At 39.8% G+C, this 15,370-nt stretch overlaps 2 protein-coding genes across 2 annotated transcripts; one reads left to right on the top strand and one right to left on the bottom strand.

Moving 5' to 3' along the window:
* The first annotated feature begins 7,928 nt into the window (after window positions 1-7,928).
* Window positions 7,929-10,500, top strand: LOC124258028 (autotransporter adhesin BpaC-like). The gene is made up of 5 exons (XM_046692106.1): window positions 7,929-8,033; window positions 8,154-8,771; window positions 9,505-9,759; window positions 9,991-10,083; window positions 10,429-10,500. Exons 1-5 carry the CDS (start codon window positions 7,931-7,933, stop codon window positions 10,434-10,436), a joined length of 1,077 nt encoding a protein of 358 aa, XP_046548062.1. The 5' UTR covers window positions 7,929-7,930; the 3' UTR covers window positions 10,437-10,500.
* A 3,984-nt stretch (window positions 10,501-14,484) lies between these two features.
* Window positions 14,485-14,970, bottom strand: LOC124258017. Its single transcript, XM_046692095.1, has one exon. The coding sequence runs from the start codon at window positions 14,968-14,970 to the stop codon at window positions 14,485-14,487; it is 486 nt and encodes a 161-aa protein (XP_046548051.1).
* Between the last annotated feature and the right edge of the window lie 400 nt (window positions 14,971-15,370).

The raw sequence follows: 15,370 nt of genomic DNA, 5'->3' as shown, positions 1-15,370 counted from the left end.
CACACTATACCCAACACTATAGACAACACTATACACAAAACTAAACACAACACTAGGCACGACATTACACTCGACACTACACACAACACTAAACACAACACTAGGCACGACATTACACCCGACACTGCACACAACACTAAGCACGACATTACACCCGACACTATACACAACACTATACACAATACCATACACAACACTAGGCACGACATTACCCTCCACACTATACACAACACTATACACAATAGGCACTATACACAACACTAGGGACATTACAATCTGACACGACATTACACCCGACACTACACACAACACTATACACAACACTAGGCACGACATTACACCGACATTACACCCGACACTATACACAACACTATACACAACACTATACACAATACTATACACAACACTAGGCACGACATTACCCTCCGCACTATACCCAACACTATACACAACACTATACACAATACTATACACAACACTAGGCACGACATTACACCCGACACTACACACAACACTTAACACAACACTAGGCACGACATTACACCCAACACTACACACAAAACTATACACAACACTATACACAACACTAGGCACGACATTACACCCGACATTACACACAACACTATACACAACACTAGGCACAACATTACACCCGACATTACACCCGACACTATACACAACACTATACACAATACTATACACAACACTAGGCACGACATTACCCTCCTACTATACCACTATACCCAACACTATAGACAACACTATACTACAATACTATACACAACACTAGGCACGACATTACACCCGACACTACACACAACACTATACACAACACTAGGCACGACATTACACCCGACACTACACAACAACACTATACACAACACTAGGCAATGACATTACACCCGACACTATACACAACACTCTACACAATACTATACACAACACTATACACAACATTACCCACCACACTATACACAACGCTATACACATCACTATACACAACACTAGGCACGACACTACACTACACACATACACAACACTAGGCACGACACTATACACAACACTATACCCGACACTACACACTACACACAACACTACACAACACTATACACAACACTTGGCGCGACATCACACTCCAAACTATACACAACACTAGGCTCGACATTACACTCCACACTATACACAACACTATACACAACACTAGGCACGACATTACACCCGACGCTATACACAACACTACGCACAACACTAAACACGACACTATATACGACGTTATACATAGTATATACAACGCTATACAGGACAGTATATAGTCATTGAAACGAGTAAGGGAACACATGAAAGTACAAGTGCTCCCTTATTCTCTTCCAGAACTTCACCCACAGTCCAATACTGTTCTTTCATGTGTTCCCTTATTCGTTCCCATGACTATATATATATATTACTATTTTCCTATACACACTATTTATCACACTACACACCACACTAAACACGACAATACACCCAACGCTATGCACGACACTATACAAGATGCTTTAAATGAATCTATACACGATGCTATCCTCAACGCTATGCACATTATACACATCACTATACACTTCGCTATACCCGACACTATGCACGACACTAAACACGACAATATACACGACGTTATACACACTATACACAACAATACCCATAACGCTATACACGACGCTATACAAACACTTTACACGAGACTATACACGTTGCTGCACACGACAATATACACGAATCTCCACTCGACGCTAAACACGACGCTATACGTGGTATAATAGATGAGCCTATACACTACACTATTAGCGGCACTCAAGTCTTATGCTGACTATTAGCAAACGACTAACGTGACAAGCATGTGTTGAGCTTGTAACATTTTATGAGGTACTTTGACGTAATAATATTCGCCACACAAATAACGCCTTGCCATTTACCACCGCAGTGCGCAGCCATTCAGTGCACATGAATACAAGTCTGTGTGTACCACTATGCAACACCAGCATCTGTTGCCATGAACTGGTGGTTATGAGATGAAAACGTGGAGCGTATTACATGGATCGTCATGCCATGTGTCCGACATGTATATTTACCGTGTTAAAAACTTTAGCTTCATGACTAACCCAGAATACAACAATACTCACTGTGAAACTATTCTTCGTTACGTGTGCCGCGGTTAGCATCATACATATACACGCACACACACGCACGCACGCACGCACGCACACACACACACACACACACACACATACATACACATACATACATACATACATACATACATACATACATACATACATACATACATACATACATACATACATACATACATACATACATACATACATACATACATACATACATACATACTAATTTCCAACATTATGGAATGCCTTATAAACGTAATACCGTAAAAGAATTATCTTCATCTAACAGATGGATATGATCCACGCTGGTCAATCATATTCTCACTCATACAGAAAAACGAAAGCAGGGTATAGGTTCGATTTTACCACCCGTCGTCCATACATTGAAAGACAATGTTCCCCTTGCCAGATCTCAAGGCCGTCATCGAAGCGTCCGACAGTATGGAAATACGACTTGCTGTTTGCGATGCAGGAACCTTGAAGGACGTTAACAGGAATTGGATCCCATTCACTGTTCCGGAACTGGCTGTGGTAAGTCGGCAGCGGTAACCAGCTGTACCTATACCGAAGCAAACACGATGAATAATTTCTCAGGAATAAATCTAACAGCAAAAAATCGAGGATGGATCGTATTTGTTTCTAACTAGTTAATGGTGAAAAACTTTATGCACGCATGCATGTGTAATTAGTAACTCCTTGTTTTACGACCATTTATATGTTCTACTACGTGCAATAAGGTGACATGATGTTTCATGTAAGGAAAGTAAGTCTCACCTCGTATCCCATCCAAATCCTCCTCTGAATTTGACCTTGAAACCTTTGTACATTGTGCCGTCAATTGCAGCAATGTCAGCTTGCACTACAATTACCGATTGACTGAATCCTCTCCTAAAAAGCTTCCGCCCAACCCTCACATATCTCCACGTGAGCTTTCCCTTCCGTCATTTCCTTTCCGTCCAATCTCGACCATATCAACCCTTCTGTACTTCGAATTATTCGAATTCTTAAATCCAGAATACTTAAATATTCCTGACAATCAGTCCCAAGATAGGACAAGATACTATAATATGATGTCTATACTTTGGTCTTTTGTGTGTTTTCAACATAATACTTAAGTGTGCATGAAGCCTACGCGACTTTTGAACATCAAGTGAATATCTAGTAAACGTATAAGCTTTCGCTGATTTCTCTTCCAACAGCGTGTCGATCATCCTGAAATGATAAAAGAATTAGTGTGAACTGCACAATGGCAGACACGTGTTGAACAATGCAGGAGTTCAGGATGTGTGTGAATAGCAATGTTTTGTTGAGAAGCAGTAGATGGAAGAAGATATTTAAGGCTTACTCGGGGAAAACACATGCCTATATCATCTCACATTACATCAAGTCCAGGAGCTTTTAAGGACATTTTCAACATGGTTATCAAGCCTTTGGCATATTTCGGTGGCTTGACCTCTGTTGTTGCCAGGTGAGTGTTATTGACGTTATTGCAAACCACTGCTACCATTATATTTTATACTGCCAGTGTTACATGCACTGTCATTGAATTTGTACTGCCACTCATGTAACTCATGTGGTGTATTTTGTATTGATTCGTAACCTATTTGTATAATACAATTGTACATTGTATATCACGTCTTTGTTGTTTGAATGCTTCACACTGTGAACCTATTTGTATAATACAATCGTACATTGTATATCACGTCTTTGTTTTTTGAATGCTTCACATTGTGAACCTATTTGTATAATACAATTGTATATTGTATATCACGCCTTTGTTGTGTAAATGCTTCACACTGTGAACCTATTTGTATAATACAATTGTACAATGTATATCACGTCTTTGTTGTTTGAATGCTTCACACTGTAAACCTATTTGTATAATGCAATTGTATATTGTATATCACGCCTTTGCTGTTTGAATGCTTCACACTTTGAACCTATTTTTATGATACAGTTGTACATTGTACATCAGGCCTTTGTTGTTTGAATGCTTCACACTGTAATACTATTTGTATAATACAGTTGTACATTGTACATCAGGCCTTTGTTGTTTGAATGCTTCACACTGTAATACTATTTGTATAATACAATTGTACATTGTATATCACGCCTTTGCTGTTCGAATGCTTCACACTGTGAACCTATTTGTATGATACAGTTGTACATTGTACATCACGCCTTTGTTGTTTGAATGCTTCACACTGTAATACTATTTGTATAATACAGTTGTACATTGGATATCACGCCTTTGCTGTTTGAATGCTTCACAAATTTCTAGTTTAACATATTTGAATCGACATGTAACAAAACTATGCAACGTGACAGTAGCAAATTCAAGCCTAAGGCATGTGCTATATATATCAGGCAGGAAGCCATACCAGACCGTGTTAATGTCGTGTTTATGCCGATTACTGCAGTCGATTTATGTTTTAGATCTAGTGCGCAATGACATTTACTTCCATTACGTGATCCATTCTTTTACCACCGTTAATCGATACAGGCTGTTTCAAGGGTCGATGAGCCGTGTTGTAGTTCAAACTATTGACTTGCTTTCACGAAAATGTGGTGTCTACCAATTAGTAATCAATTAGACAACAGGGAACTCACTAGCTACCTGCATATACATGCCAACTGCATCTTGTCAAATTGTATTCTCACACATTTAGGAACAGACAAAATACCACATGTTTGAAACTTGCACATGTTTGATACGTGGTATACTACGTGTTGATAACAACATGAAATTCTTTATTCTTGTGGCTTACGTTTCAAACATTAGATTGACCGTAATAGATAGAAAAGCAATTTAATTAAGTATATGGCTGTTGCGTTCCCTAACGTCACACATGTACTACACAATGTCGCTTACATTTGACAATGTAAATTGCAACACAAACATAGAACTTACACAAATAAAATGTGCAAAATGAATACCTTAATTGCACTAAATAAACAGGAAGCTTAATATTTCAGATAACTTTGATACCAAACTTAGCCCAAAAGAATACTTTTGAATTTGAATTCTAGTCCAATTTCCATAATCCAAGTTTAAACCTAAGTTACGAAGAATTATTTTATCAAATATGGTAGTAATTAAGGAAATGCATTTTCAAACAAATTCCCCTTAATGAATTGTCAAATAAGTGAATAAATTTGCCTTACCATTACTTTAGACCTCATTAACATTCTTCCCTGGCTCCAACATGTGCATTGCAGCACAAACTATATGGTGATTTGAACACTTCAGTTAGTGGTTATCTCCCTTCTTATTAAGGTTGACATAAAATTGGCACCTCATCAAAAATGAAATATAACATTCAAAACTATGAAATAGAATGAACCTTTAAACCGTTACAACTACTCAATAATGTATAATACTGTTGTAATATGAAAAGGACAAGTGGTGGAAGTAGTATTAGTTAGATCGTATATTTCCTTAACCAATTGAGCCATTATAACTGAGATAAATGGAAATGAACATCTTGACCATTACACTACGAGATACGTCAGTAGTGACGTTCGGCGTTAGAGTATCATTTACTGCAGATGGACCTTCTGGTAGGTGGAATGACAGATTGTGTGCAGGTGATCACACGCAAAGCACTTAACTTCAACATTCAGCCTCTCGAATCCTTCCCACATTATCTGAATTACAGATAATCTATAATAAGTTTAAATACTCGTAACTCAAAGACTATATAAGTTTGGCCAATTGTCTGGAAATCTAGAATACATCAACATGTGTCCACGCGCAGTGATCAGCGTGCTTGTGGTTTGTTTCTGTCTGGCCTCCACAGAAGGACGAGCATTCAAAGTAAGTGTACTTCAAGCCATATTAACCAAAGGTACACTGATTACCATGATTTGGTCTTTATCCGTGTTACTTCTGGCTTCAGTACTACTGTAGTTTCCTTCAACGTATCATACAATGACAAATTTATAACTCATAGAAATATACACATCATAGAAATATAGAAACCCGGGTGTTATTTCACTTCTTTTGAGTATACAGGTTTAGGTAGTCTAACCTTCATTACAGAATGAGACGCAAAATGACATAATTCACATTTATTTCATTATCAGTTTGAAAACGCTTTGGGGTGGGGAGGATAAATGATTTGGATCTGTTAAATCTTAGGTCTTTATCTGTGTTACTATTGGCTGTTGTACTACTGTAGTTTTCTTCAACGTATCATACAATGACAGATAATAACTGTTATAGAAATATAAAAATTCGGGTGTTAATTCACTTCTTTGTAATTCTTTATTACAGAATGAGACGCAAAATGACAAAATTCACATTTATTTCATAATTAGTTTCCAAATGCGTGTTTGGGGGAAATCATATTTTTAAAAAACATTTTTGAGCTGTTAAAACCTAGGTAGAATATATCTATTTACTTTCTGACAGAGTAATGTGATGAGGTCACAGTGAAATCACTATAAAAACTATCAACATCACCTATATCCTATTCTTCTCCAACAGAAGGAGAAGGCCAGGTTCAAGAGACAAGCTGGAGGCAGTGAGTATATCAATCAAACGCCTCCATAAGTGTATATATTCCAAACTGTTATATCATAGCATAAAGCTGATCGGGTGAAAATATACCTTATGCAGGAGGTACAAGAACACTGTATGGCATCAGATGGTCGGAAGCGGCAATTAAAACTTCAAATGCAGAGAAGCAGATGAAACATTAGTTAAAAGCTATATCTGTAGAACAGTTAAGAGTAATATCATTTTATAATCGACTTTGGCTTCCACATTTCAATGATGGTATGTCACAGAAACAAATTCATACAAAGGATATGATTTTATCAAATGACTAATGAAGTACGTCTGGGTATAGTTGCACGTGAACTAAGATCTCTGTCCAAACCAGGACACATATTGGTAATAATGATAATAATGACATTATGTTCTATTCATGAAATCTTCTATGATATTTAGGATGCGATGGGGGCTTCATTCAAGATGACGTTGGAGCGATAGATATTGGCTTTGGTCAGTACCAAAATAACGAAGACTGCTGCTTTGAGTTGCGTCCTTTTTTCGGTGGTTCTTTCACGGTCGAACTGGAGTTTAATGTCTTTGATATTGAGAATGGTCCTCGATGCAGTTATGACTCCATTACCTACAGAACAAGCAACGGTAATACCGAGATCGACTGTGGCACAAAGAATCCTGGATACACAAGATTTTGTAAGGAAGCTTATATTATCCTTTTATCTTGCAAAGTGTTAAAATCGATGTGACAACCATGACGTATCTGTGTCTTCAAGTATTCAAAAACACAATACTAATCCGTCTAAGTACCTTCACAAAGCCTAAAACAAAGTCCTAGTTTATATATAAAATATAATTCCAACAGACACCATGCACAGACAAGTCATTATGTCCTGAAAAACTGACCAGAGCAACATCCAGTGTAACTAGATATGTGGTATTATGTATTGGAATCAGCAACTTACATTATAATGCATGACTGTGCCATGCTGTTTTCACAGTCAACAGTACGGGCAGCTTCCAACTGTGTTTCCATAGTGACAGCTCTGTAGTTCGCGGTGGCATCAATGTCTACTATTACATATACCCAGGTGTGTATATAGTGTTTGTTTCATTAGTATAAATAAAGATTCCCAGTTCTACCTGTTTCTGGATGCGAAATCATATAATATTTTTGTTCTCATCGATACAATACACTTCTTTATCGGCATTAAACGCCATCACCGCTTACCCGTCCTGAAACGTTACAGACTCGCCTTCAATGAACTTCACCACCGCCTTCCCGTCCTACAACGAGACAACATCGCCAACACTGAACTTCACTCTACCCTACAACAACGCAACATCCTCTCCCAATGGAACTCGTAAATATTTCTTCTCTGCTAAATGATTTATAAGCTGTCTGCATCTACAATTTAAGTGCTTTATTTCCATCGTTTCTTTAAATTTGCGTTTGCTACAGAAAATGTTACATCTCCTTACAGTTCCAACGGGCAACATGACCGTGTCTCCATGCAGCAGGACCGCCGCACCAAGCTACACGACCGTCGCACCAGGCAACACAACTGTTGTACCCGGCAACACGACCGTCGCACCAGGCAACACGACCGACGCACCAGGAAACACCACCTTCGCACCAGGCAACACCACCTTCGCACCAGGCAACACGACCGCTGCACCAGGCAACATGACCGTCGCACCTGGCAATGCAACTGTCGCACCAGGCAACACAACCTTCGCACCAGGAAACACGACCGTCGCACCAGGCAACACAACCTTCGCACCAGGCAACACGACCGTCGCACCAGGCAACACCACCGTCGCACCTGGCAACACCACCGTCGCACCTGGCAACACGACCGCTGCACCAGGCAACACGACCGTCGCACCAGGCAACACGACCGTCGCACCTGGCAATGCAACTGTCGCACCAGGCAACACAACCTTCGCACCAGGAAACACGACGGTCGCACCAGACAACACCACCATTGCATCAGGCAACACGACCGTCGCACCAGGCAACACCACCTTCGCATCAGGCAACACCACCGTCGCACCAGGCAACACCACCGTCGCGACAGGCAACAGGACCATAACACAAGGTAACATGACAATCTCACCTTTCGACGAAACGGTTCCCTACAGCAACGTGAAGAGTAGTTTATAGTCATCTTAATATGCTGTTGCTGTTCAGAAGATTCATTGTTTATATATATATGGACCTTTGCTGGACACATGTGGCTATTCAGCAGATCTTCTAAACCCATTTGTTCACGCCTTATATTACATGTAGAAGCATTTCTTTCAGCAACAGAATTAAGAATAAGGGAGAAAATAGACATTGGGGTGCTGAAGCCTTCCTCTATATAATGATTTCTAAATCCATATGTTTTTGCATGTTCCAGCAATAGAGAAATAAGTTTTCCTTTGAACTTTAATTAGGGAGAAATTCTTTGTGAAAGCTCGAAATTATATGGTTCCAGAATTCCACTTTGACTTCCGTGGACATTGAAACGTATTTCGACTTCTACAATTATTTACAATTTCACAACGATTTCTGGACATATGACCCACACTTGTACTTTGTAAATACTTCCCTGAAGGTATTGACTTTTCATGTGGTATTTTTTCGAGGACACAAAGTCTTTAACATGGTCCTGCCTGTCCGTTGTCGGATTACATGTGCTAAGTAACCTTCATCTGGTCTTGCACAAGGGAAAACAAGGGACAAGGCATAGATTTGCCTGCAAAGTTGCCTTTTAGGAAGGTTTTCATTTCATTGTTCCGGAGAGACCGATACAAACGTCTGTATTGTGATGCAAATTCCCTTTGCAGCCTGCAACTACGATACCAATGCTCTTGAAGGCACAATAGAACTGGCAACCGATACTGATGGTTTCTACGCTAACAACGACGAGTGCCGGATTAATCTCCGTTCTCCTGCTTTACCCCACGTCACCACAATCAGCTTTACGCGTTTTGATGTTGAATATGCAAGAAACTGTCCTTATGACAGCCTCTCTGTGAGTCTTGGTAACAACACCGTCGACAGACTCTGTGGAAACAACAGAGGTCCCTTCGTGAAGCAATGTAAGCACATTGTAGGGGTATATACGTTATTATGTACAAAACTCACCACAGGAACACATGTACAACTGTCCACGTGTCTGATATCCAATTGAGATATCCATACTTTACATCAAACGATCAAACGATTAAACAAGAATAAGATTATATGTGACAGTGATTTGTATATTTTATCATAGACTCAAATGTATGACGTCTTTTGAATGTTATCCGCTGACGATTTCCATCCCCCAGACACAAGCGCCGAGCCACTCCTCGCCCTGACATTCACCAGTGATTACAGCGTCACCGGTCTTGGCTTCGCCTTCCATTACAAGACTGAAATAGGCAAGTAACGCATCACCGCATCACATCCTTTATCAGTGGTTATTTATAAAACATTTTTATCATTGCTTCATTGACATGAGACAATAGAAATGAACATAGATGGTTTTAGAATGAACAGTAACCTCACGTACTTTCTGGTCGATCTTATTGCGCCCAAAAGTCACCTCACTTATCTCCCTTGTGATGTTTGTCGTCTGTTTATGCGTCTGAGTCTCTGTGTATGCATCTGAATATACTTTTTATATCTTCACCAAAAGTTCCATCTACATTTCAAATAAAATAATAATTCTTACATGCACAATCAAATACCTTATACCTGAATATTTCTTTTTTTCCTTTTTGCAGTGGCATAGACAGGCTGACCTACTCATCCAGATCCATTAGACAACACTGCGTGTAAATAAACTCATTGTACTCAATACCTGTTTCACTGAATGTGTCACACGGCTATAAATGTCACTTTGAACATAACGTGTCATATGGGTGAGACGTACATGCTTCGTAATTCCCTGTCAAGAGATGTTTCCCTTGGGTGCACCAGAGAACTTTGATCTTGGGTTCAGAGAGTCACCCTGGTTATGTTCCTAGGTTTGTCAGCTTCCTACCCTGCCATGGGTTTCAACACGGTACTCAATGGCAAAGAGCTTCATCAATGTTTAACCCGTGAAGGTCCGGGCTAGAATGAACCTTCAGTAACCCATGCTTGTCGTAGGAGGCGACGTACGGGATCGGGTGGTCAGGCTCGCTGACTTGGTTGACACATGTCATCGTATCCAAATTGCGCAGATCGATGCTCATGCTGTTGATCACTAGATTGTCTGGATTATTTACAGACCGTCGCCATATAGCTGGAATATTGCTGAGTGTGGCCTAAAACTAAACTCACTCACTCACTCACTCATCAATGTGTTATTTCTGCACCCATTAACACCACGCGCCATGAAAAGGATGACATATTGTTTAAAACGACATTAAAACCAACTGAAATGAAGAATTGTGAAGAATTAATACAATCTGCGATTAAAGGCACAATTTCACACATTTTCGACAATATTTAGGCCTATGTCATACATATTTCGGGCATATGCACTCACTTTAGCTTCCTATTGATGCAGAAAAAGACTTATTATCCATTACGACTTGCCTGAAATCGATAACTGAAACTTCGAGGCGAACAGATTCCAAACAGAGAATACATTCCATATATGGCAAGTGTTCTTTGTTTGGAAGCTGGTCGCCTTCGAAACAATTGCTCCCTACATCGAAAACTATTGCACGCCGTGTTGTCGGTGTTTGCTTAACTGGTTTAAATCAGACGCTGCGCTCATGTTTTTGCTCCATATATTAGGCCATTTTGTTCTCGGACTGAAGTCTGTCTCCAAAAGGAGTTATGGGATATTCGTAAAGAGCGCTCCGGGGGGACATAACTCTATGAGGTTCGCTTGAAATTAGGTTCGGGTGGTAGAGGACACGAGAGTCGATTTAATGCAACGTTGCATTAATTCAATTTAATGTTGTTCTCTAATACGTAATTGCTTTCTGGAATAGATTATATGGTAGCTTCCCCGAAGGCTGATAGCGTGGTGTGAAATAGTGCCTTTAAGCATCATACGAAAATAAATGCGCTCCCACCACAGCAAGGCATCCGTGAAGGACATGTCCGATGATGAACGATAATGACGAACGGCAAGAGTCCAGCTACGTTTTCCTTCTTTATTCACATCTGCTGCCAGTGAAACAAGAAAGTTTCTCTTTGTAATCTACTACACTGGAGATGCCTTTCTTGTAGGCAAGATGTAGAAGCATCGTCATACCACCAGGATCCACATCGTTCACGTCGTAGCAATGACGAAGACATATTGTCAGACATGACAAGGAGCCGTCGGCAAGTAGATCATGTACTAATAGATGCAGCTGCTGGTGGGTGTGCTCTGTATCTGAAGGTGTCATACCGGGTAACAAATATACTGTACAAAATAAATTAGGGATCATGGGTTGTTTCCGTGATTCCAAATTTACATTCGCGCATACATTGAAGAGAATCTGAAACATCAACGCTGATAACATTTTTCATCAATATTTTAATGAGAAATGTCGATTCCATTCAGTGATTCTTTAGCCATATTGCACAAAACAGCATGTCGCAGAGTGGCGTGAAAAAATCTGATACACAAGATGAATTTAACATTAAAGAACATGTGCAAATCCGATGTAAAGTCTCATCAATACAGGGTATGACCATACTCATGATGAGATCGACAATGGTCTTTTGTGTGAGATTATTCCATTCCTGTCTCAGTGCGTTCTCAAGATCATCCAGAGTCTGTGGTTGGTTTGAAAGCTGTGAAAGTCGGTGCTGGAGTTGGTCCCATACATGTTCCATTGGATTCAGGTCCGATGAGAGGTCAGTCCACACCATTCGCTCGATAGTTTCCCTTTGCAGGTACCCCTCAACCACACGAGCACGATGATGACGAGCGTTATCGTTCATCAGAATAAAGTCTGGTGCAACGGCACTTGCGAACAGCCTTACAACTGGAGAATTTCATCCCTGTATCGGATAGCATTTACCATTGAAATTACATCAAGCAATTGCTCTTAAACCAACGCAATTAATTCTCCTAAATGTGGCTTATGCGTTTCTTTTTTTAAAAGTATAGTTATGTATGTATGTGAAAATAAATTGCGATATTATGGCAATTATCGACCAAGTACTAATATTGGTAAACAACAACCCAGGTGAAATCTACCGTTGCCAAGCTGGCCACGTACACATTGTTTCTCAAGATAAACAGAGCTTGCGGCTGTCTCTTACATAATATAAAATGTTTTGATATATTTATGAACTCATTCACATCCGATTGCACTTTTCAGTTTGTGATAATTTACAAGTAAAATCTACACATACTTTATTGAATAACGTCGTAATAATAGCAACCCATGCTTGTTAGAGCGACTAACGGATCGGATGGTCGGACTCCCTGACTTGGTTGATGCTGTCATTGTATCCCACTTGCATACATCGATGGTCATGGTCTCAATCACTTGATTGACTGGTCTACATTCTTTTACAGATCGCCGCCACATAGCCGGAAAAGTGATGTTCTTTTCATCTGTACAGGATTATATGTATGAACTAACATGGCGGTTAGTCAATGAGGAATAGATCGGGTTATTCTGTAACCGGTTTGATAGAAGGCAGCCCACTCAAGTAAAGATTTCTACTGGTCTGTCAACATTTAACAAATCTGCGCAGCCAATCCTCACAGTCGACCTGTGTGTGAAATCAATATGGCCGGTGCAAGTAATCAACATTACCTGAAACAGCTGTCTCAAATGAAATCGTTACTGTGTGGTATAATCCATGTTCACAAGAACTCGCTGAGTTGCTGGACACCCTACATATTGATTTGGGCACCCTATTGAATTTTCAAATACCTGGACATTATATCAAAACACACACGGATGTGAACGTCCCAGTGGCAACAAAGACATCAGAGTGCATGTTCAGAAATTTAACATAGCTCTCCCACCGCAGCTGTATAATAGGATTAATAGACCTCCTAGCTCCCACCGCACTGTACAGGTCCCCGAAGCGATTTGGTTTCCATTTTGTTTAAATCTCGACCCCGAGATATTTGAAATCCTGTCTTTCAGGCTATTACACTTGGAAATGTTCAAATGTATCTTTGAATACTATGAACCACAGAGAAACTCTATATTTCCATATACATCCTATCCGTTTTCATGTATTATATTCTGACGAAACATTTGCATGTAACTTCCTTGAGTTGCATTTACAACTTGGTGTGATGAACAAGGGGATAGGGGACATACAACTTCTGGTGTTAGCAGCTACACCGAAACGGCTCTCACATTAATAATAAAGACGTTGTATTCCATAGAACTCTTCCCGTTGTACATTCACATTTGTTCACAGAGTAACACATTCAAAATTATTGGATTAACTTAGAAATGTACAGATACTTATTATACAAAATTGCTGATTAACTTAGTAATGTACAGATACTTATTTATAAATGTATAGAATGTAAACTAATTGCAGTGTATACATAGAAATCATGGTTTAACCGTGGGAACAGTGGGTTATTGTCTATTGTTTTATCAACCATGCATCCGGGTACACACCCTGATCCCTGTTTATTGCTGGTTTTATACGTTTGATGAAGATAGTTTCAATCAACTTACGTTTTCGCCAGTCACTAATGTTTTTTGCGAGGACTTCAGTTTCCCAGTCAATTTCATGATTGGGATTATTCATAATGTGTTGAGAAACTGCAGATTTCAGATCCGATTTTTCGACTGAAGTTTTGTGTTCTTTCACACGTGTAGCTACTGGTCTGCCTGTCTCACCAATGTAGATGTCACCACAGTCACATTTTAGTTTATGTACACAGCCTCTTGGGTTGGAGATTGCCTGATTCCACCCCTTACTATTTGCACGTAACAAAGTTTTGCGGGTTTTGCCAGACGAGAAGGTTGTGTCTGTTGGCTGATGGGCCCAACATATGGGGTATTGATGCGGATGAGAGATGGTTCAGGTTTCGGAGGACGCTGAACTTGATCTTGTAGTGTTTTCTTTATAGTGGTTTCTACAAGGTTCTTAGGACAACCATTGTATTTGATGAATGTTGTCTTCAGGTGGTCTACTTCTTGTTGCAGTAGGTCAGGGCTACAGATTGTGTTTGTGCGTCTCGCAAGTGTGGCAGCAATTGCTCTCTTGATTTGGGGATGGTGGTGTGAGAGGTGTTGAATATATTGGTCTGTGTAGGTAGGTTTGCGATAGACCGACGTGGTGAGCTGGTTGTTTGAGTTGTCAATGGCGATGTCCAAGAAAGGGAGTTTGTTCTGCTGCTCTGTTTCCATCGTAAACGTAATTCTAGGGTGTTGATTGTTCCAATGATTTTGCAGTAAACAATATTTTTATATATTCATGATAACATGTATTAATATTAGCCCTGTTAGCTCTATCCATTATGACCTCCATTATGACCTCCACATGTATTGCGTCGCCATAGCATTGTGACGTCATAAGCATTGTGACATCACGGGCAGAGTTAACAGTTACTATTCTTTAGCTCTACCTGATGATGGGGCCAGAACAAGCCCTGAAACGCTGTACCAAACAATGAAAAGATGAAACCCAGAAAATTGTCCATACATGTAGCTTGCTGTTTAACGCTACAGTTGTTTTCATCAGGTATTTATAGTATCTTAGACACTGACAACATTTGTATCACTGACATAGGTACATATTTCAACAACA

Source organism: Haliotis rubra, unplaced genomic scaffold, assembly GCF_003918875.1.
Source record: "Haliotis rubra isolate DU_JTF1 unplaced genomic scaffold, ASM391887v1 Scf117, whole genome shotgun sequence".
NCBI classification, from domain to species: domain Eukaryota; kingdom Metazoa; phylum Mollusca; class Gastropoda; order Lepetellida; family Haliotidae; genus Haliotis; species Haliotis rubra.
The sequence above is the reverse complement of the archived record's forward strand: the minus strand, read 5'-3'. Positions and strand labels throughout refer to the sequence as shown.